General features: G+C 35.3%; 1 protein-coding gene across 8 annotated transcripts in view; it reads right to left on the bottom strand.

The window, feature by feature from the left end:
- The window catches only part of GRIA2 (glutamate ionotropic receptor AMPA type subunit 2), a 143,736-nt gene that overhangs the window by 52,206 nt on the left and 66,299 nt on the right, over positions 1 to 25,231 (bottom strand). For all 8 annotated transcript variants that reach the window (XR_011430172.1, XM_023626768.2, XM_023626774.2 and 5 more), the window contains 2 exon segments: positions 10,126 to 10,365; positions 1,376 to 1,572 (listed from right to left, as the gene is read on the bottom strand). Coding sequence is in view for 7 of the 8 variants with exons in the window: in XM_023626768.2 (XP_023482536.1) it covers positions 1,376 to 1,572; positions 10,126 to 10,365 (437 nt within the window). In the remaining variant the exon portion in view is untranslated.

Below are 25,231 nucleotides of genomic sequence, written 5' to 3' on the forward strand. Positions count from 1 at the left end.
TTATGATGAGTCATGAATACTTAAAGTTTTTAAACCAAAGACTAATGACTATTATTAAAATTCAGTTTTAATGAGAATCTCCTATGAAATTCAAATGAGTTGCTGAAGTTCACGTTTAAACAAGAGCTCTTCCAGTTAAAAACAATCCTAACTTCATCTCCTGAGACAGGAATCAAGATTTCTCTGATGAAACGTTCACCTTTCTGGCATACAACATTTAGTTCTTTCTCATAATAAGACCGACTTTTATTCAGTTATTTAATATTTCATGAGAGATCCATTTTGTATGTCTCAGGGCCTATATTATTATATATCATTTAAGTCTGCATCAACATTTATGTTTGCAAAGTGCTTGGCATTATACAAATTAGTGAATTTAATTTTCTCCTCAAAGCATAGAAGGGCCAAGAAATGCATACTCAACTGTGTATTTTTCTTCCAATCTTATATTATGCCAAGGAACTAGCAGTCATCATTACACACACACACACACACACACACACACACACACACGTGTTTATTAACTCAGAATAGAAGCGGATACCCAGTATGGAGGCTTACTTCATAAATTATAATGGTGCTTCACCACCCAGGTCACTAGCTCTATCTAGAAAACATAGGGGATATTATTTTTATCATGAGGATGTTACTGCATTGCTGTCCTGTCCTGAAAGATCTTAAACAGAAGCAGGGTGACACGGTAAGCACAGATAAAACATCCTTACCTCTGGTATCAAGCTACTCTTGAAAACATTCCACATTAATACATCTAGTTTACTTCTCAACCGGTAAAGTCTGTCTTTATGTGTCTTTCCTACACAGTTTAATTTCATAGATTAATAGTTTTCTAGTGACACCAAACCTACCTAGTAGGAGGAAAACATTACTTCTTGGGAAAATAAATACATGCTTTTTCTGAAGCCAGACTCATTTAGACAACAATACAGGCTTGGCACATGATACTGTACTCTAATGAGTACTTCATACATAGCCAAAGAATTCATGAACTACTCACTTTTCTCTTAGGGCCCAGACTTATTTTCATTTAATATGTGTCTATTCTTTATCTCTAAAAAGTTCAAAAGAATTAAATTTTAAGTTTCCAATTAAAAATATCAAAGATTAGGGCAACACTTAAAATGTAAAACATAAGAGTCAGGAATTATATATTGAATATATTTCATGATTAGTAAGATGTGTCAGCTTTATATCTGCTAACTGAAGCCCGAGATCATTTAATTGGTGATCTTTGCTGCATCCTACATAAATCATAAAGGAAAAACTGCTGTCCAAGCACCTCACACAAACACCCTGCAAACGCCGACATCGCGCATGTATTCTATATTTGGTGCCATTAGAAAACAGAGCAGCAAACCTGGTCTACAATGTCGTTGACTTTATCCCGTTCACAGTCAAGGATCACACGCCGTTCCTTTTTTAACTCCAGATCCTGAAAAAGTGACCGGTAGGTCTCATCTTTCTTGTCATTGTTAATGTTTCCCACATTGATAGCAGTCACTTGCCATTTCTTTTCAGCAGCGGAATCCAGCACAGCTTGCAGTGTTGATAAGCCTAGGAAGGCAAAGAAAAATGATGACTGATAAAGATACTTGAATAACTCAGAATTGTGTTGTATAACTCAGAATATATTTTTAAGGCTGACACTTTGTGCAACTAAGGTGATGTTGACTCCTCTAAAAAGCTACAACTATGATCTTTATCAACATCTACCTATTTCAGCTTCAAATCAAAAACTCTTTTACCTACATGCTATTGTTCTTACTGAAAAAGTCATAGTCTGGGGGAAAAATATTATCCCCTCCTTTCAGCTCTCTGAGCTGTCTTCTTTTAGATATTACCAAAGTGTAATGTCTTTAACACCTCTGGTTTAAGTGAAGTCAAAGACATTACAAAAATTTCTTTCTCTTATAGAATGGAAAAAATTGTTTCATTATATATGATAGTCTATCATTTCATATTAATATCTTGAAAGGTTCAGTACATTTTCAGTGAGATGACTCTATGTGAGTAAAAGAACCGATAATCTCCATATGGCTGCTATGTTTCCTTCTATTGTTTTCTAGTCAGCAATTTTGGTTTTTTTCTCAACCTTCTGTTATATCATTTTTTCTTATTGGGACTGATCCCATAGAGATTAAAATGTTCACCTATTAACCACATGGTAGCAGTTAGTTTTTTAGCACAGATTTGTTACATTTACTTAACTTCCCAAATGAGAGATCATTTTACTATTTATTAGTAATTTTCCTCATAGCATTATAGGACTTAGAAAATTTTATTTTTATTTTTAATTGTTCACACATTACCTCATAATGTAGGACTGAGAGGGAAAACAACTTGGGAATTTATCACCTAAAGTTAAATCTGCAGTTTAACACTTGGAAAACCAGTCCATAAACTTGTCTTCCACACCACTTCAACTCTTCACAGCCAACCCAAATTCATCATTTCTATTAATAGGTTAATGAACAACACAAAATCAAGGCTCCAAAAAGAATTCAAAACTCATCACATCATCTTCCTGATGCCAGAAAGCCCTGCATCTTTCTCCAAAGAATATTGATCCTCTTACCTATAAAATGTGGGATTTACCTAATGTGATCACAGTGCTCTATAAATTTTATTCATGTACTAAACTTTATTTAAATCTGTTTACCATGGCAAAAAAAAATGTGCATTCTAAACGTTGTTGAAAACTATTTGAACCTGTAAAATATCATTAAAAATTTTATTGATTCAATATTGGCCCCGAGTATATAAAATGAGCCAAGAACATCTTGTTGATACCAGAAAGCAAGGAAGCTCTCCAAAACTATTAGCATTGTGTCAAAAGACTCAGGAGCCAATTCCATGAGAATCGCTTTAAATAAAGAGAAGGCGATTTGAATATCAAAAACAAAAATAACTTCAAAAGACAAATACAGAAAATATTTTAAGTCCATGAATTCATAATAATATTTTTAAAAATGTTTGGTTACCTTTGAAAGATGCTAGGGAGCCAAGTTATTATTTTGAAAACTGGTAAATAAAAGAAGAAAAATTTGCATTTTCCTGCCTTTCCTATATGAACTATACTCAGGATAATAATTAATTAAGGGAAGTTTCTCTTTTGGAAAGACTCCAGCTAATAAATGATGAACGAATATAGATTTAGAATTATAACCATCTTGTAACATCTGGTGAATGACTGAATCAAGGTAACAATCATTAACTGCTGCTAACCACACAAAAAGAGAGACAACCAGAAGTTATATGTCTCCAAATGGGAATATTCGATGCCACCTATAAAGTATTCATGCTAAAAAAGTGAACATGAATCTCATCAAGCTTCTAGATCTAACTACCAATTTATAAGGAATATATGGTACAGAGTAATATGCTAAATACCATAGTGTTGCAATCATCAAAATTCAGACTATGGGAAACTCTATATTATATTATAAAAGCATCAAGAGATATATTAACCAATTGTGATATATGGACCTCATTTTTATCGTGATTCAAACAAATTGTGAAAGAAAATATGATGATATTAATGAATTATTGTTAGTTTTGTCTATATATGATGATATTGTGGTTACGTTTAAAACGAGAGAAATTTCTTTCAAAATACAAACAAATATTTACAGATGAAATGACACGATATCAGGTATTTGTTTCAAAATAATTGTGAAGGGTAGAGGGACACAGATAAAGGAAGATTCTTCATATATTGGTCATTAATAAAGCTGGGTTAAGAGTCCTTGGGGGTCTTCATATTATTCTCTCTATTTTGTTAAGTAAAATATTTCATAACGAAAATTTAAAATAATTTACTTTTATTTCAAACTGGAAAGTTGAACCATAAATTGAACTTAAAGTGAATTTTGTTTTATGGAAAAATAATAAAATTGGTTTCTCTATCCAGTCTTGTACCAAAAAAATATAGAACAAACAAGAATTTCTAAAGGGATAATTTAAACAGAGACCACATGCCACTGTAAAAAGAACTGTTAATGATAAGACTTATTTTACAAACTTCATGGATCACCTATGATTTCCATTCACCATTGATGAATTAAATCCTTCCATGATACAATTCACATCCTTTTCCTATTTTTCATCGTCAGCGAAGACAGAACACACACAGCTGGTCATCATGATCAATTTGATAGTGATCGATGTGCTTGAAAACAGTTACTAAGTCTATCCAGTTTTCTTTCCACGTCAGAAAAAAAGCTAATTTTCTTAACATCTTCCACAACCTAACTCCTACTTTTCCACATTCCAACATTATGCAGCTCTCCGTTGTTATCTCCTTGAAAACAATACACCCTGGATGATGTTCTGTATACTATTCACATATTGTCGTATAGCGCTCTCAAGTGGGCTTCCTTTCTTCTAGGTGATAAATTATTTCACTTCATTTTTTTTAATTATGAAGTTTACCACATAGCAAAGTTTCAAAAGTGATGATGCTCTTGATATTCTGTTTTATCTTTCAGCATATAGTACAAGAAATTTTAAATATAAATAACAATGTGTAAATGGATTTTAGCAAGTGATATTTCTAAACGTAACATTTACTGGCAATTCACCTTAGCAGAGAATATGGAGACGAGGTATAAAATCAGGAAGAATACATTTAAAGAAATGGCTGAGATTCAAACTCATTCATTCTGTGTGTCAAAAGTAACTCACAGTTGATGTGAATTCTGTGATAATAAAACTCTCAGAATTAATATTTGGTAACCTAGGAAACCTAAAAAAACCCTACATCCATTTATTAAGAAGCTAAACTGCTCAAGTGGTGCAATATCAGACGATGAATTTACTTTCATCAGAAAACACTGAACAATATTAAATCATCTCCTAAAGACCGCCAGAAGTAATTTACAGACCACGGCATAGTTGACTCAGGATGGAAGAGACTGATGTCCCAGGCTTAGTAATTCAGATTCTTAGATTTGTTTTCTCAGTAATAGTAACTGACCCTCTCAAATTCTCTCTCAACTTGATCTCCCCCTTTACCACAACTAAGAATTTTGTATTGTCTGGTTACTTTAAATTTAATAGATTATTTTAAAAGTCACTGAAAATGCATGTTACAACTATTGAGGTGAAATTAAATTCTTTAAATGTCCACAGATTCATGTTTTGGATCTCTTTGTACCATATTCTAATTAGGGGAGAAAGTATTACTTGAGATATGCCTCTTTTCCTTCCACACAAACTATATAATGAAGTATCTTCATACATACATTCATCCCTTAATTCAGAATATAAATTTATATGAACAATGGTAATTCTATATATATGTTGGTTTACTGAAAGCTATTAGTAAGTAGTGATCATTCAACTATAATATATACACTACTATATCGGGATATTTGAATTATTATAGCAGAGACCGATTTCTTATTATTGAATAACATAGAACAAAGAAAACTTGAGAGATGCAGTTGTTCATCTACAAATAGAAAAAAAATCCGGAAAATTAATTGTTCCTCCTAATAAATATTTTTAAAATATGTTCTAAAAAACTTTGAGAAACTTACAAGAGACTGAAATTAAGTTCTAAACTCTACTAAATTCTCAGTCTTTTGGCTAAAATAAAGAATGGCTGGACTACAGTATTGTTGGATTACATTTCTTCCCCATGTACCTGATTGTCACCAGACTAATTGTAGCTGTACAACTTATTTGTAAGCTGACAATCTCCCTAAAACTCTCTCAAAGTGTTACTAGCAGTAGCTCACAGCCTCCTCTTGAGCTAGTGTCAATAATACTGTGAGAGAGTTATCAAAAAGTCATCAGCCTAAAAACAGGGGAAGTCTAAATGTCTTAGTTTGCACATTAATGGGTGGGATTAAAAACGATTACTACAAATAGGTATATTTCAGGCAGACCATGTCTTTCTTCTTAAAAATATTTTCTTTGTTCCATTTAAAATTCACTACCCTTATTCATCTTTCAGGCATAGAAATTAATATTTATGATCACTAAATCATGGCAGCATGCCTAGGCCAGATTAGATTAACATATATTTCCCTCATTGACTTTCTCAGGAACATCTGAAAAGAAATTTGCAATTTGGAAGCATTTTTATTCTATGCATGATGACTTCTTGGAACTGGAATCAAAGTGCTTTCCCTTCAGGGGACAAATAGTATGGCTGAAAATTAAAACCAAGAGATAGAGATATAAAGCATTAATTCTGCTTTTACCTACTGTCTATAGAAATGTATTATCTTATGTTATTGACATGGGACCAATAAATAAAAACCACATTTTGATTAAGTCCTGCCTCAAATTTTGTACACATATATCCAAAGATAAAATCTATATTTAATGCATTAATATAGTTAACCCCATTACTCTATAGATCAAAATGTATTGAAGATTGATCTACTACTCTCTATGAAGTAGAGAGTGCCCTGGGAACTCGGTCATTAAACAGTAGCCAGCTGATGCAACATGGCTTAGCTAAAGAGAAGACACCAGCATCCTAAAAGGCTACACGGTACCAATTGAACAGTTTCAGGACTCCTCTCACCAGTAAGTTTAAAATAGTCAAAGATGATCTATACAAAGACCAGGATGCATCCATGCCCTTCTTTGTTTACAATTGGGATGTAGTCTCCTGGTCCTGTTGCTCAGCATTTGGATGGACAGCTGGAAGCAGGAATGGTTTAACTGGCAGTCTTAGTTAAGAGCAGTGAAATGAAGAAGCATAAAAAATTTTTATATCTAGTTCATATTCAGGACAGAATGTTGGAGAGCCATTTTCATGCTTGGGCGCCATGCTGTTCAAAATAACATCAATTTATATATTTTGAATTTAAAATTTAACAGTATGTTTATCTTATCTAGACTCTCAGAAAAGTAAAGATTATTAAAAAGTGAAAAAATACACAAAAACATATAATCCAGAAAGTGAAGAGAGTGTCATATCAAGGACAGACCATATTGTTTAAAATTGAGGCAGGTGGAGATGTAAGTTGAGAAAATGAAATCATGGGATCTGTTTTTAAAAGCATGTATAATATAGATAAAGATGCATTCTCAAATCATGTAACATTAAAATAAGGAGTGCTTTCTTGAAGTATAAGAGAAATGGGTTAAGAACCAAAGGAAACAAACCAGGTCACATGATGAATGCATGGATAAACTTTTAAAAATGTACTATAATGGCAAAGTAATATAAATTAAGACATCAACCAGGAAAAATCAGAGGGCAAAAATCCCATTTCCATGCGTCAAGTAAAACACTACATAAAAGTAAAGTCTCTTGCCAGTATTTTGAGAGTCTTACATATTTATCTCTGAAAATAGTTTCAGATGAAAGGCCAGTATAATAGTTCTCATGTTAAACATGAGCAGCTATTTGAGAATACCATAAAAATGTATCCATAAGGTAATTTTTGGCTTTAATATATAATTACTTAATACTATAACTCTACTTTGATGTTCTCTCAACAGACGCACTTGAACTCAAATCAATTTGTATAATTTAATGATTGGAGATTATCTCATCACTTCAATGTCATTTAATATTTCTAAAATATTAATAAAATCATTTTTAAATGTCTCAAGATCTTTTCACAAGTACATAAATCTATCCGTCTTCACCCGATCATGTCCCAGAGCTTTTCCTTGTTCAGTATCTCTCTTCAAATACTAGAGTTTCTCTTTTTCTATTTATGTCAGCTGCTACCTATTTGAATTTTCTCAAAAGTTCAGTTTCAACTAGTTGTAGTCATAGTGATGGTGAAGTATGTCCGTAAACTAAAAACGCCACCTTCAACTTTGTCAAACAGTAAAGAGAATCCATTTCCTCATCCTTCAATTTAGCAAGCCAGATTAAGGTTCTCAAATAATCTCAAATTTAAAATGTGCAGACGCTTAACTCATTCATTTATTAACCCTATTTACTGAATATCAATTCTGTTCCAGTTAAGAACTGTACACCCAGTGTACCGAGTACTGCCTGGGCATTGCCTTCCTGGGGCTTACAGCCAGATCTTAAATAAAAAGCATAATGCTTAGCCTGTGTGACTAAAACAGTTCCTGGAACACAGTAGGAGCTCAATAGCACTTCTTGCATGGAAAAAATGAACACCACTATTAATTACAAGTTGTGATAAGTACTTTGTAGGAAAAGAAGAGATTGCTTTGAGAGAGAATAATGGTATGAAATGCATCTCTGTGGAAATGCTATATAAACTGAGATGTTAAGAAGGAGTAAGATTTAGAGATATGTGCAGAGTTTTGAGGTGAAAGAGTTTGGTGCATCTGACAACGTGAAAGAAGGTTATTTAGATGGATTTAGCTTAGTGAATGAGCAGGACAGTAGCATAAATTGGCAGGAACCAGATACTATAAGACCTTAAAGCCATGTTTAGAATTTTCAATTTTATCCTCATTATAACGTGAAGCCATTGAAGTGTTTTAAGCAAGGAAATGATGTGCTCAGAAAAGCATTTAAAAGCATTTTAAAATTCTGGCTAGTCTGTGGGAAACAGTTTAAAGAGAAACAAATGTGGAAATGGAGAGATGAGGAAATGAACGCATGATGAGGCTTGGCCTCGAGTCATGACAATGAACAAGAAGAGTGTCTAGGGATAAAATATATTTAGGTGGTAGAAATCACATCAGTAGGATCAAGGGTGAAAGAGATATCAAGAATACCTCCAAATTTCAGGCTAGGTTTATTCATATAAGAGAGTCCTGAGGGACTTAGCAGAGACCAAGAGGAAAGACTATGAATAAGCTCAGTTTTTTTATCACATTAATAAGACGTATGCTTCAGAATCATCCAGCACATTGGAATCCGTATTTACCCTAAATGGTTCTGTTTTAGTTTTTCTTTCTCTATGGGAATAGAAAAGCTCTCCCGTCTCAAAGTAGGGGGGAAAAATTACTGACATAGCAAAATTTTTCAGCTTGTAAAGTGCTGACTGGTTTTTAACTGAGTGTTATTCCCAGGAATGGGAGGATGGAGAAGAGCACCAGACAGCTTACTTGAACACTCCTAACTGGGGGCTGCTGCAGTACAATACTACAAACTGATCAATGGAGAATTGACCGACGGCTGGCTCTCTTCTTGTCTGTCCTTGAGGTTTAACAAGGTGCCCTCTCTTGGTGGAAACAGGCTTCTGGTTTTCATCTGAACCTTTAATATTCCAAGAAACAAACTGCTGAAAGAAGCACAGTTTGCTACTTAGGTACTCTTACAATAGTGGTCCTCAATTCTTTCGAGTTGGGTTATGGATACTCTCTCTAGAAAAATACAAAGACAAACACGTGCACAAAAAGTTCATACAATTCTAGGAAGTACACAGACCCACTGAAGCTGAATCATGGACCCAGGAATGGTTAAGACACTTGGGATGATGCGTTAAGTCAGACAAGTCTGCTAATACTAAACTTTCCAACAAGGGATATGGGAAACACAAAGGAAGTATCCCCTCTCCCGCAAAAAAAACCTTAGTTTAATTAGAGCCAAGACTCTAATTGGCATGCTAATCAAAAACATATCATCATAAACAGTTACATAGAATTGTGAAAACAGCATGGGTCTGTTGTCAGAAGACACATATTCAGCTGTACCACACATGAGTAAATCATCAACAAGTCCTTTAACTTCTCTGAGATTCAGGAATCTCATTTTAAAGCAAGGCTAATAATAATTGTACCTGCCTGATAAAACTTTTGCATGTGAAAATATTTAATAATTATAAATTTCTGTAGTTCTTATTTATATATTTACTCAAATTTTACGTAAACCGATTTTCAAGGCAGCCACTTCACTGCCCTTGGACTAGTAACACAGTCACCATAGGGTCTCAGCTACCGATGCCAAAAGGTGCTTTTTACATTACAACTGAACATTTAGGCATTGGATTGACACAGTCTATGTCTGTCATCGTACATTCACAACTTCTTTTTGTTTTACTCTAAATATATTTCCCAGGTTTCGAATGGCATTGATTTACATAGCAAAATTAAACCAAGTGGCTCTCGGACCCTAATACATCTGTGTAGCTCTATAACAACACATATGTGTCGAGGGTAGGCATTGAATTTGACCCATTACAAAGACATAGGGATATGGTTACTTACCTCTGTCACTGTCATAGAGGTACGCAAACTTGTCCCATTGATAGTATTCAATCAAGCTAAGAAGTGCTCCTTTGAGGTCAGGTCTCATCTGAATGACAAATGGATGTGTGCCATCTGTTGGGAAGCTGGGAGTGATGAACGAGACATGGAGCGTTCCACAAAACGAGGTGATGGTATTTACAGACTTCTTGTCATAAAATCCAAAAATAGCATAGACTCCTCTTGAAAACTGGGAGCAAACTAGAATAGGGAAAACAGAGAGGATAAAGCACTGAAATTGGCATACAATCACATGGATTTGCTTGAAACTTAATGCCCTTTTATATAAAATACAAAATAATCAACAAATTGAAAGAAAAATAGGGTGTCACTCGGAAAAGTAGCAATTAAATGAAACTCAGAGCTCCTAATTTTAATCTTTCCCATGGACTTAACTTACCCCATATGTTCTACTCTCTACAAAACAAAAAGAAATCACCAAAATATTTTTGGTTTAGGACCATCATTCTTAAAAAAACTGTATTTCTTTTGAAAATCCCTATAGCTCCCACAATCCCTTGTCCTCTACCAATATTTGTATTTCAGTGAATGGCATATGACACTACCTTCTCCCACACCCTCCCCTCCTAGACAGACCATCACTAAGTCATGTTCATTCTAATACCTAAATATATTTAAATGTGGTCCTCTTGTTTCTATCTCCATTCCAACCATCCTAATGTTCACTGACAGCATATACAGACATTATCTTGCTTTGTGCCTGGAACGTTCTACAGTATTAACTTGTTTATTCCCCATGATAACCTTGGAGGGAGAAACTATTATTATTCCCAAATTACGAATAGGAAAATTGAAACATAGGGTGGTTAAGTGAGCTACCTAAGGTCACACAACTAGTAAGTGAGAGATGCTGTATTCAAATCGAGGCAGTCCGGATTCAGAGTCCATGCTCTTAGCTAATGGATAATACTGTGTTTCTCACTTGGATTATTGGAATACCTACCCAACTTTTCTCCATCTAATTATGCTCCTTCCATTCAGTCCTCCACAATATGACAAGAATAATGTTTTTCTAATTTTTTCCATTAAAAAAAAACTGTTCACCCACTCCTTCCAACCCTCCCCATCCCCTACCTCTGCCAACCACCCATCTGTTCTCTATCTATGAGGATTTTTTTTATTTAGTTTCCACATAGAAGAGAGATCATAGGGTATTCGTCTTTCTCTATCTGACTTTTTTCACTTAGCATAACGCCCTCAAGGTCCATCTTTGTTGTTGCAAATGGCAAGTTCCATTCTTTTTTATGGGTGAATAATATTCCATTGTGTACATACATACCATAATTTCTTTATCCACTCATTAATCAATGGATACTTAGGTTGTTTCCATATCTTGGCTATCACAAATAATGTAGTAATGAACATGGAGGTGCATATATATTTTTGAGTCAGTGTTTTCATTTTCTTCAGATAAATACCCAGAAGTGAAATTGCTGAGCCATATGGTAGTTCTATTTTTAATTTTCTGAGGAATGTCCATACAGATATTCATAGCAGCTGCACCAATTTAAGTTCCCATCAGCACTCTACAAATATTCCCCTTTCTTCACATCCTCTCCAACAATTGTTATTTCTAGTCTTTTTCATAATAGCCATTCTAACAGGTGTGAGGTGACATCTCATTGTGGTTTTAATTTGCATTTCCCTGATTGATGATGTAGAACAACTTCTCATGCACCCATTGGCCATCTATATGTGTCCTTTGAAAAAATGGCTGTTCAGAAAAAAATGGCTGTTCAGATCATCTGCCCATTTTTTAATTGGATCATTTGCTTTTTGCTATTGAGTTGTATGTGTTCTTTATATATTTTGGATATAAATCTATTATCAGATATGTGATTTGCAAATATGTTCTCCCATTCAGTTGCCTTTTTATTCTGTTGATGGTTTTTTTGCTGTGCAGAAGCTTTTTAGGGTGATGTAGTCCCACTTGTGTATTTTTGCTTTTGTTGCTTTTGCTTCTAGGGTCACATTCAAAAACTCATTACCGAGATCTTTGTCAAGGAGCTTGCTGCCTATGTGTTTTCTTCTAGGAGTTTTACGGTTTCAGGTCTTACATTCAAATCTTTAATCCATTTTCGTGTATGGTGTAAGATCGTGGTCCAGTTTCATTCTTTTTTGCATATGGCTGTTCAATTTTCCCAAAACCATTTATTGAAGAGACTGTCCTTTCCCCATTGTATATTCTTAGCTCCTTTGTTGTAAATTAATTGACCATATATGCATGAGTTTATTTCTGGGATTTCTATTCTGTTCCACTGATCTATGTGTCTGTTTTTATGCTCATAGCATACTGTTTTAATTACTATAGGTTTATAATATAGTTTGAAATCAGGGAGTGTAATGCCTCCAGCTTTGTCCTTTTTTCTCAAGATTGCTTTGGCTATTTGGGGTCTTATGTGGTTCCATACAAATTTTAGGATTTTTTGTTCTATTTCTGTGAAAAATGCCATTGGAATTTTGATAGAGATTGCATTGAATCTACACATTGCTTTGAGTAGTATTGACATTTTAACAATATTAATTCTTCCAATCTATGAGCATAGAATATCCTTCTATTTATTTGTGTCTTCTTCACTTCACTTTCTTTCATTAATCTCTTGCAGTTTTCAATACACAGGTCTTTCACCTCCTTGGTTGAATTTATTCCTAGGTATTTTATTCTTTTTTAGTGCAATTATAAATGGAATTGTTTTATTAATTTCTTTTTCAATTAGTTAACTATTAGTGTATAGATGCAGCAGATTTTTGTGTATTGATTTTCTATCATGCAACTCTATTGAATTTGTTTATTAGTTGTAACAGTTTTTTGATTGAGTTTTAGGGTTTTCTATGTATAGTATCATATCACCTGCAAATAAAGACAATTTTGCTTCTTCTTTTCCAATTTGGATGCCTTTTATTTCCTTTTCTTGCCTAATTGCTCTGGCTAGGACTTCCAACATTATGTCAAGTAACAATGGAGATAATTGTCTTATTGCTGATCTTAGAGGAAAAGCTTTTGGCTTTTTACCATTGAGTATGATGGTAGCTGTGGGCTTTCATATATGGCCTTTATTTTATTGAGGTATTTTCCCTCTATATCTGCTTTGTTGAGAGTTTTTATCATAAATGGATGTTGAATTTTGCCAAATGCTTTTTCTGCATCTATTGAGAAGATCATATGATTTTTATTGTTCAGCTTGTTAACGTGGTGTATCACCTTGACTGATTTGTGCATTTTGAACCATCCTTATATCCCTGGAACAAATCTCACTTGCTCATGGTGTATGATCCTTTTCATGTACACATGCATCAGTTAACCACGTGGATATGTTTTGAGAAATGTCTTGTTAGGCTATTTTGGCATTGTGTGAACACCATAAAGTGTGCTTACACAAACCTAGACAGTATAACCTACTACATACCTAGGCTATATGGTATAGCGTAATGCTCCCAGGCTACAACACTGTACAGCATGTTACTCTACTCAACACTGTAGGCAATTGTAACACAATGGTAAGTATTTGCATATCTAAACAAAAGGTACAGTAAAAATATGGTATAAAAGATAAAAAATGGTACACCTGTATAGGGCACTTACCATGAATGGAGCTTTCAGGACTGAAAGTCACTCTGGGAAAGTCAGTAAGTGCATGCTGAGTGAATGTGAAGGCCTGAGACATTATTGTCCACTACTGTAGACTTTATAAACACCATACACTTAGGCCATACTAAATTTATAAAAAACGTTTTTCATTCTTTGATAATAAATTAACCTTAGCTTACTATAACTTTTTTACTTTATAAACTTTTTAGTTTTTTAACTTTTGACTCTTTTGTAGTAACACAGCTTAAAACACAAATACAGTGTACAGTTGAACAAAAATATTTTCCTTCTTTATAGGCTTATTCTATAAGCTTTTGTTTACTTGTTAATTTTTTTTTTACTTTTTAAACCCTTTTGTTAAAACCTAAGAAACAAACATACACATTACCCCTAGGCCTACACAGGGTAAAGATCATAAATATCACTGTCTTCCACCTCCATATCTTTCCCCTTGGAATGTCTTTAGAGGCAATAACATGCATGGAGCTGTCATCTCCTCTTATCTTCTTCTAGAATACCCTCTGAAGGACCTGCCTGAGGTAGGTGATTCATCTTGAGGATTAATCACTCTTTTCAGAAATATATCAGTGGTGATTTGTTTGGTTTCTTTCCTTTTTTCATCATAGGTTTACCTGTAAGTAGATAATGCACCATGAACATTCTTCTCTATTAATAAAAACCTTTTGGTGTTGGGGTCCATGTTTTCAAATGTTGTAAGGAGCTTGTTGAGGTCTGAAAAAGCTTCTGCTAAACTTTCATTGTGAGTTTTCTTGGAGGTTTTCTTCTCCTGTAGTTTCCTTTTCTCTTGTCTCCTCTTCAGCTACTTGTTCCCATTCCAGTTCCAACAACTCCTCGTTAGTCAATTCCTCAGGAACCGCCTCTAGGAGCTCCTCAATGTCATCCTCATCCACACCCAGGTAAAGTTGTTTGCCAACTCAATCACAGTCTTCTCATCCTTGGCAAATACTTTGAAATCACGGATGAACCTGGTGAGGGTCTTCTTCCAGATGCCATTTGTACACTTCTTGGTGACATCACCCCAAGTGCAAGCAATGTTCTTGATGCAGTCACAGATGTTGTAATCCTTCCAGAATTGCATTAGTGTCTTCTCAGTCTCTTCCTCAGGTGCAGCAATAGCTGGGCAAATGTTCTCCTTAGGTAGTAGGCCTTACAAGCTGCTATAACTCTTTGATCGATTGGTTGGATCAAAGAGGTGGTGTTTGGAGGGAGAAACACCATCTTCATATTGCCATGAAGATCACCAATGAAAGGAGGCTATCTGGAAGTGTTATCAACAATAAGCAAAATCTTGAAAGATATGTTATTCTCCAAAAAGTACTTCTCCATTTCACTGGCACAGCAGTTCAGGAGGGCATCATGGAAGAGAATCTAGGTCATCCATGACTTCTTATTGCTCTTGTAGTACAGAGGCAGTGTGTGCTCATTGATATGCTTGAAGGCCCTGGGGTTCTCCCTGTGCCAGATCACAAAGGGTTTCAATTTGGAGTCCAAAACATTGCCCCCAAGCAAGACTGTTATTCTGTCCTTAAAAGCCCTGAAACTTGGCATTAACTTGGCCTCTTTATGGATGAAAGTCCTTTCAGGCACCCATTTCCAGAATACAGAGGTTTCATCCGTGTTGAATAGTTGCTCTGGCAAGTAATTTTCCTCCACAGTCAGCTAATCTAGAGTTTCCAAAAATTCTTCACTGCCTTCTCATCAGCACTCACAGACTCCCCACTCATTTTCACATTATGTAATGAATGACGATTCCTGAGTTGTTTAAACCACCCAGAGCTAGCAGTAAATTCAACATCATAGTCAGGTCCAGCCTTTTCTTTCAACATTGCAAACAAACCTTTTGCTTTGGCCATGACTGTCATGGTGCTGAGAGGGATACACTTCTGTGTCTGGTCTTCATTCCAGGTCACTACAAGTTTCTCCATTTCTGATATAGATCCTTCTCAATTTTTGGTTAGTCTGGTTGCCTTAAATGAAGCAGATCATTTAACAGCTTCCAAAACTTTGTTCTTTTTCTTCAAGATCATAGCTATGGTGGAATGGGACTTGCCTGACTGACAAACACTGATTCTCCCTTAGTAGTTACTTTTAATTTTGTTTCCAGGTCAATCACTTGATGTGGCCACTTACGGACATTAGCAATGGATTTTGTATGCTTAGGGGCCATGATGTACAAAGCAATACAAGATCAAACCAAGCACAAAAGAAAATGATGCAATCAAGAGACATGGTAAACAAAAGATGTGTGAGGCTGCTGCCAGCATAACACAGCACACAGTTTTACAGCAAACTATTTTTCTCGAAAGTATAAAGAGTACACTCTAAAATAACGATAAAAAGTATAGTATAGTAAATACATAACCAGTAACACAGACATTTATTTTTATTGTCAAGTATTATGTACCATACACAACTGCATGTGCTATATTTTTCTCTGATTGGCAGTGCAGTAGATTTGTTTACACCAGCATCACCACAAGCACATGAGTGATGCATTGCACTATGACGTTACAATAGTTACAACATCATTAGGTGACAGGAATTTTTTAGTTCCATTATAATGTTACAGGACCACCATCATATATGAGGTCCATTATTGACCAAAACATCCTTATGTGGCACAGGACTGCATTGTTGAGTCCAGTTTGCTAATATTTTGTTGAGGATTTTTGCATCTATGTTCATCAAGGATAGTGGCCTGTAATTTTCTTTTCTTGTGATATCTTTGTCAGGTTTTGGCATCAGAGTAATGCTGGGCTCGTAAATGTGTTTGGAAGAGTTCTCCCCTCTTCTATTTTTTAGAAATAGAAATATAACATAATCTAACAACTCAGAGCATAATACCAAACATACTTTTAAATTAATTAACTTTCATTTAAAGGATAAGACCAACGCTATCTTATTGTTTTATTTCCTTCACAAAAATAGATGGTCTGTAGAAAAACAGATTTGTTTCATGAATAAAGCACGGCTAAAATATATACAGATTCAAATAGTCAATTCCAGACATTTAGTAAATAATAGGTAATAAGTTTTAGTGACTATTGCATGATATGAAATAAGAGGGAAGCAAGATTGGCTATTTCTTTGGGTGGCCCATATTCATCAAACATTCCCTTTTTCTTTTAAATATTGACTGATCTTCAACTCACTTCTGTCTTTCTAATGTAAGAAGTTTTCTGGGATTTTTAGATTATGTCTGTGCAAGATATCAATTGACACCTCCTCCTTTATTGCCAACCTTCCGCAGAGTAGACTAATATATCACAGAAAACAACTGAATATATTTCTTTATATTTATTTCACACTTTAACATAAAGCAAAGATGAGAGTCCTGCCTTTTATTCATGTTCATATTTTTGTCCTTGTCTGAGTGCAGAAGTTGAAGATAACCTTTAATGAGTTTGACTATGCACATTCTGCACATACATGAAAATGTTCTTTCATTGTTAAAACCTTTCTAGGAAAACTTTGCAGTGATTTCTTATTTTATACATGGATAGATGTATACTGACATGTATATCTTAAATCTTAAATTTGTTTAGAAATTGATTTCATATGACATAAAAAGAAATTGCTGTAAAATTGTGAGTCTATTTTATTTCACTTCCTGCAAAGTGTGGGTATGTCATCTGGATACTATAGGGATATCATACAATATGATTTATTAACGAGATCTCTTCTTCTCATGTTAAGTGAAATAGCTTCTGTGATGGGAACAGCAGCCACAGCATCAACAGAATGCTTGATAAAGGATGCCACTGTTTAAATACATAGACAAGCTTAATGAGGAGACATACCTTTCATTCTCCATTTGTTTTAGACTCTGGAGAGAGTTGTCAAGGGGCCTCTTGGTTATCACGGCCATCTGGAAACACTTGGCCTTGGCCCAACAACAGGCACAAGCTGAACAAGACTTCATAAGAAATTACAATTCACCTAACACAGAAGGCACTTTTTTCCAGGCAATTCAGCCAGTTCTCCAATGAACACAATTTTATAACAATAGCCTTTCTCTCCTGAATAATCCTGGTCTCTCTCAACCCTTTTCTCTTATCCTTTATCTCTTCATGACACATATTCAATTGTCTATATCCTCTATTTTTCTGGATATTTCTCTCTTAATGGCCCTTTGTTATACATGCAGTTAATAATCATTTGGTTAACATGGCTCATTCCCTTCTCTTTACCTTAGATTAGTTGCTGTCCCTGTCCCTAAGCGTGATAAAGACATCTCTGAGATTTACAACCAGGAGTCAGTCAGAACGCTGACTTGAACTAAGCTACTTTGCTTGCCCAGTGTGCAGTGACCATCTCAAGATGAAAAAACTTGGTGCTAAACTTCTAACACTCCATTCCCAAAATGCACAAGAGTGTCTGTATTCTAATCTTGGTGCTTTCCCCAATATAGCACAGATACATGAGCCTATCGATATAATACACAAGAAAATTAGTTGTATTGCTTTGAAATTACTCCTCATTTGATCAGAAATGAAATTATTCACTTTGATCTCTACCTTATTCCCCAGCAACGCTTCCAAAATTGCAAGCCCTTTCCCTAATAATTTATATCCATCCTCAAAGATGGAAGATTTACTATCACTGAGAATATCCAAATAATGTGTCATAAGCTCTGGAAATAATTCCAAAGACAACTTTCTAAAATGAGTTAGATAACACCAGCACCATCTATATAGACAATCTTTTCCTACGTCATCTCTGGAGGCAGAGGAGGAGAAAAGCTGTCAGTTTCACCTCTAGCTTCATGACCCACACAACTACCTCAGGAAACACTTTCATAAATTTCTGAATGATTATGCTAACTAATATTAGAATTGTATTTATGCCTTAAAACTCAAAACTGATTGCAAAGGAGTAAAGATGCTCTCGCTGAGTTCTACTTTAATTAAATATTTAATATCAACTTTGAGAAACCCAGCAAAGTCAAGTCCTTTTAAAAGACACTTCAGGTCAAACAGCAGAAATGATAATCTCCTGGGTGTAAGTAACTTGCTGATTATTCCACTTTTTATTACAAGACCAGATGATATAAGCCAATAACAATGCTGATGGGGCATCCAATGTGCATCTTGCTCTCTTGGGTCATTCTGCTCATTGATGCTGCTAATGGAGCATACTTGATAGAGTCTTGAGAACTTTACATGGTTATTTAGTAGAAAGGCAGAAAAAGAACAGGTCATGATTTGCTTTTGTTTTACATTTTTTATATTTATAAATTGCCATTCACTTTACTGCAGGACCGGTGACAGCTCCTTTGCAGCTTGTGTAAAAGCTAGTGAAAGCTGCATCACCAAGCAATCCTGGCCTCAAAATACAAGCATGCCTTGTTTTATTGCTCTTCACCTTACTGTGCTTCACAGATATTGCGTTTTTTCCAAATCCAAGGTTTGTGGCAACCCTGTGTCGAGCAAGTCCATCGATGCCATTTTTCCAATAGCATTTGTTCACTTTGTGTCTTTTTGTCACAGTTGGTGATTCTCGCAATATTTCAAACTTTTTCATTATTTTTATATTTGCTATGATGATCTGTGATCAGTGATCTTTGATGTTACCATTGTAATTGTTTTGGGGCATCATGAACTGTGCCCGTATAAGACAGAGAACTTAATCAATAAATATTATGTGTGTTCTGACTCCTCCACTGACTGGCCATTCCCCCATCTTTCTCCCTCTCCTCAGGCCGCCCTATTGCCTGAGACACAACAATATTGAAATTAGGCCAACTAATAACCCTACAATGGCTTCTAAGTGTTCAAGTGAAAGGGTCACATATCTCTCACTTTAAATCAAAATCTAGAAATGATTAAGCTCAGTGAGGAAGGCGTATCAAAAGCTGGGACAGGCTGAAAGCTAGGTCTCTTGTGCCAAACAGCCAAGTTGTGAATTCAAAGGAAAAGCTCTTTAAGGAAATTAAAAGTGCTACTCCAGTGAACGCATGAATGATAAGAAAGCACAACAGCCTTACTGATGATATGGAGAAAGTTTTAATGGTCTGGATAGAAGATCAAACCAGCCCTGGTGGTCTAGTGGTTAAGATCTGGTACTCTCACCACCAAGGTCCAGGTTTGTTTCCTGGTCAAGGAACCACATCCTCTATCTGTTGGTTGTCATACTGTGGTGGCAGTGTGTAGCTGTGATGCTGAAAACTATGCCACTAGTATTTCAAATGCCAGCAGGGTCACCCATGGTGGACAGGTTTCAGCAGAGCTTCCAGACTAAGACAGACTAGAAAGAAAGTCCTAGCCACCCACTTCTGAAAAAAATTGGCCATGAAAATCCATGAATACATTGTCTAGTACAGCACCAAAGGATGAGAAGATGGCACAAAAAGACCAGACAAGGTTCTGTACTGCTGTGCATAGGGTCGACAAGAGTCAGAATCCTCTCAACCGTATTAACAAAAAACAGAAGATCAAACCAGCCACAACATTCTCTTAAGCCAAAGTCTAATCCAGAGCAAGGCTCTAACTCTCTTCAAATCTATGCAAGCTGAGAGAAGTGGGGAAGCTGTGGAAAAAAAAATTTTAAGCTAGCAGAGATTGGCTCATGAGGTTTAAGGAAAGAAGCCATGTCCATAACATAAAAGTGCAAGGTGGAGCAGCAAGTGCTGATGCAGAAGCTGCAGCAAGTTCTCCAGAAGGTCTAGCTGAGATAATTAGAGAAGGTGGCTAAACTAATCAATAGTTTTTCCATGTAGACAAACCAGCCTTATATTGGAAAAAGGTGTCATCTAGAACTTTCATAGGTAGAGAAGACAATGCCTGGCTTCAAAGCTTCAAAGGATAGGCTGACTCTCTTGTTAAGGGCTAATGCAACTGGTGATTTTAAGGTGAAGGCAATGCTTATTTACCATTCCAAAAATCAAAGGGTCCTTAAGAATGATGCTAAATCACTCTGTCTGGGCTCTACAAATAGAACCACAAAGCCTGGATGACAGCACGTCTGTTTACAACATGGTTTATGGAAATATTTCAAGCCCACTATTGAGGTCTACTTTCCAGAAAAAAAGATTCCTTTCAAGATATTACTGCTATTGACAATGCACCTGGTCACCCAAGAGCTCTGATGGAGATGTACAATGAGATGAATGTTGATTCTACACCTGCTAACACAACATCCATTCTGCAGCCCATGGATCGAGGAAGAATTTTGAATTTCAAGTCTTACTATTTAACAAATACATTTTGTAAGAATATAGCTGCCAATGATTGTGATTCCTCTGATGGATCTGGGCAAAGTAAACTGAAAACCTTCTGGAAAGGATGTACCTTTCTAGATGCCATTAAGAACATTTGTGATTCATGGGAAGAGGTCAAAACATCAACATTAACAGGAGTTTGGAAGGAGTTTATTCCAATCACGATAGTTGACTTTGAGGGCTTCAAGACTTCAGTTAAGGAAGTAACTGCTGATGTGGCAGAAAAAGCAAGAGAACTAGAATTAGAAGTGGAGCCTGAAAATGTGACTGAATTGCTGCAATCTCATGGTAAAACTTTAATGGATGAGGAGTTGATTCTTAGGGATGAGCAAAGAAGCTGGTTTCTTGAGGTGGAATCGACTCCTGGTAAAGATGCTGGGAAGATTGTTGAAATGACAACAAAGGATTTAGAATATGACAAATTTAGTTAATAAGCAGCGGCATGGTTTGAGAGGATTGACTCCAATTTTGAAAGAAGTTCTACTATAAATAAACTAAAATGATAAAATGCTATCAAACAGCATCCCATGCCACAGAGAAATCACTTATGAAAGGAAATCAATCAATGAAGCAAACTTCATCATTATTTTATTTTAACAAGTTGCCATAGCCACCCCATGCTTCAGCAGCCACCACTCCGATAAGTCATCAGCCATCAACATCAAGGCAAGACCCTACACCAGCAAAATGATTACAACTCGCTGAAGGCTCAGATGATGGTTAGCATTTTTTAGCAAAAAATCTATCTTTTAATTAAGGTATGCACATTGTTTTTTTATAAATAATGCTACTGGATACTTAATAGTCTACAGTATAGTGTAAACAGAACTTTTATACGCACTGGGAAACCAAAAAATTCTTGTGATTTGTTTTCTTGAGATATTCACTTTATCTTGGTGGTCTGGAACCAAACCCACAATATCTCCAAGGTATGTCTATATGGGGACCACAGAAAATATCTCTTTCCCATCATTAAACTTCCGACATTAACTCCTTGTAAACTTTGACCCTGATTTTACTATTGAAATTTCCCTATCATTTGTCAGCAATGACCTCCTAATCACCAAATCCAATAATCTCTTTCTCAGATCTACCTTTCTGTGTTTCTTTGAATTTATTAATCAGAAACTTGCTTCTTGAAATTCTCTTTACTGCTACTAGTCTTCTTCTCTTCCAATTCCTTCTTCACTTTGCTGCCAAGTAAAATCATACCATCTTGGTACTTTTCCTCTCCCTCTAATTAACTTTCACTGTCTTATCCTTTCTCCAAATTAAAAAGGCATTCTCCAAGGATTTGTCTTCCAATTGATTTCTCTTCTCTTTTTACATTCTATCTCTTAGTGGTCTTATCCTTTTTAACAAGGTCAAATTCAACTTTTCATGCACATTTCCCAAACCTTCATCATCACCCCAGTTGTCTCTCTTTATCTATTTATCTACTGAACAAATATATACTGTAAATACTGGATGTACCAAGCATGGTGTTAGCTTTAGAAAGTGCCACAACAAACAGGACAGATACAGTTCATTTTTAGCTGGAGTTGATAGCTTAGCTTCAATCTCTCACTTTCCAGAGTTACCCAGTGGAAAAGCTCTGATTCCACATCATTCCAACTAATTCCATAAAAACAAGGAAAGAGAACCCTCAAAATTTTACCCTAACAAATCCTGTTTTTGTGTTGATTTTTCTCTTTCTTCTTGCGGTACTATAATTCTTGCAATCATTGAATTTCTATATATCAGAATAATTAATTCATTACTTTTCCTTACCCTGTTCATGTCATCTCTAACCATCTTCATTTTCTTCTTCACTCATTCCACATTACCAAGTATTTTTGAGAACCTACTGTGCACTATTCTAGGTATTGGAGAGACAGCATTAAGCACAACAGCTAAGGTCTCTACTTACATGAAGCTTGTAGTATAGTATACTTCCTAAGTGTTTCTTGTGCCTGCACCTTATGATTTCTTTCTCTTTGATTCTACCAAGGTAAACTATTCCACACCTCTCTTCTCTCCTTCTTTCAATTCATACTCTTGTCCTATGAGTCTCCCTAAAATACACCACATAAAAGGCATTCTCCAAGGGTCTGTCTTCCAATTGTTTCCTTTTCTATTTCTTAGAGGTCTCATGCCTTTTAAAAAGATCAAATTCAACTTTTTCTGTAAATGTCTCCCAAATCTCCATCATCAATCCAGTAGTCTCCTTTTATCTATTTACTTACTGAGAAGATATACTCTGTAAATATATTCCATATTATTATGCAGCAAATATACTGTATACACTGTGTATATATATATTTAGTACAAATATATACTGTAAATATCCTGCATATGATTAATTTTAAAATCATGTACTTTTATGATGATTTCCTATTTGTTTTTTTGCAAGGAAGATCTCAAGTGTAATTTGTTTAGGATAAAAAAGAAAATAAATAAAAAGAAATACATAAAATACTCACCACTGTTTTACATTGTCTAAAAGCCTACAACTCTGATCTCAAATATTAAATCCCACAGAAAGGTTATTATTCTGTATCCGAGGATCTCGGGGCTCTGATCTCCACAATTTTAGCATTTGTGGAGGCTAAAAGTGAGAACAACCTGGAATTGAATCCTGGCTTTGCTATTATCTAGTTGGACGTGGTGGAGCAAGTTACTTTATTTCACTCTGTCTGTGTTTAGTCATCTGTAAAAGACGATAATAATATTACCTACCTACCTACTGTGAGAGAGGGCAGTATTAAAAAAATAAGCAGAAACAGTGCTGGCAACTAGTAAGTCTCTCATGACTTCCTCACTTATATTCCATATTCTAATCAATATTGATATTAACTACTTACTAATCATGCACCAGGATTTTGCTTATATTTTTCCCTTAACATAAAATGTATCAATTCCATGAGGCAAGTGTTCATATGCTAAAATCAAATGTGAGAATCACTCCTGACTCCTTCCCTTCCTTTATCCCCAGAATAAAACTGTCACCAAATACTGTCCATTTGACCTCTCAAATCTATGCTCTCAGCTCTGCTAACATTGCCTTAATATGGTCCTTCAATATTTATTGATTGGATTGCTGCAATAACCTCTCAATTAACCCTCTTTATAAGAAATCTCTTTCCTATCATAGCAGATATGTCTCCTGCTTAAAAATCTGTCAATGTCTTCCTATTGCTTAGAGAATAACATATATAACAGCACTCAGGTGTTACCTGCTCTGCATGGTCTGAGTTACATATCTCTCCTACATGTGATTCTAGAGCAATCTGCAATTCTCCATATTAGCCTGTTATAATTGTCTAGCTTTGCCCTTGAACTCTGAACTAACTGAAAGCAGAGAATGAGGTATTGTGTATCTCTAAATGCAAAGCCTATCACATACTTTGCACACAGCAGGCACGTGATAAATGTCCTTTAATAACATAGCAATTCTTCCATGAGAGATGTCCTGCTTACCATCAACTGAATATGGTTTGCCCTGATTATGAACCCCTCCAGCGCTCTGTCTTTACCTCCATCATGGCCTGAAGTACAGTATGTTTGAGTGTGCACATGTGTGTGAGTGTGTGGTGGTGATCTGTGGCCTCCTTGAGAGCACAGGTCAGTGTGAAAATAGAATAGGAGTACCTGAATTGGAAGCCCAGCTGTATCCTTCCCTGGCCATCTGGTACCTGAACTCGAGCCTCAGTTTCCCAATCTATTAAATAAAGATATTAATTCCTATCTGCCTATCTTAGAGAAATGCTTTACAGTTTAAATTAGATAATGTATAGAGAAGTGCTGGGGAAAATATTAATCATTAAATAAATGTGTTAATGACAAAAAAATCCAACTAAAATTATTTTGTATTTTCTGCAATACCCAATTCAGGAGTTTTCACAAGTATATTAATAAATATTTGTTGAACAAACATGATTTGAACCAATTGGATAACAAAGATGTAAAACAAGTTCTTATGATGAAATTTCATTTCTGCTCATACTGGGTTATTTCTGAAATCATGTCATAACAACATTTTCTTCCCTCATTATCATACTGCAAAATAACTACTCTTAGTTTAAAATTACCTGTGAAATTTACTCTACCAGTTCTTGTAATAGAAAAAATACCCATAATCATTATTACTATAGGAAGACAATCTTTGGAATATTTGTGAAGTTTTATTATTTTAAGCTTTCATACTAGATTTTACATGTGGAAAAGTTTGTATCAAG

This window comes from Equus caballus, chromosome 2 (genome assembly GCF_041296265.1).
Source record: "Equus caballus isolate H_3958 breed thoroughbred chromosome 2, TB-T2T, whole genome shotgun sequence".
Taxonomy (NCBI): Eukaryota; Metazoa; Chordata; class Mammalia; order Perissodactyla; family Equidae; genus Equus; species Equus caballus.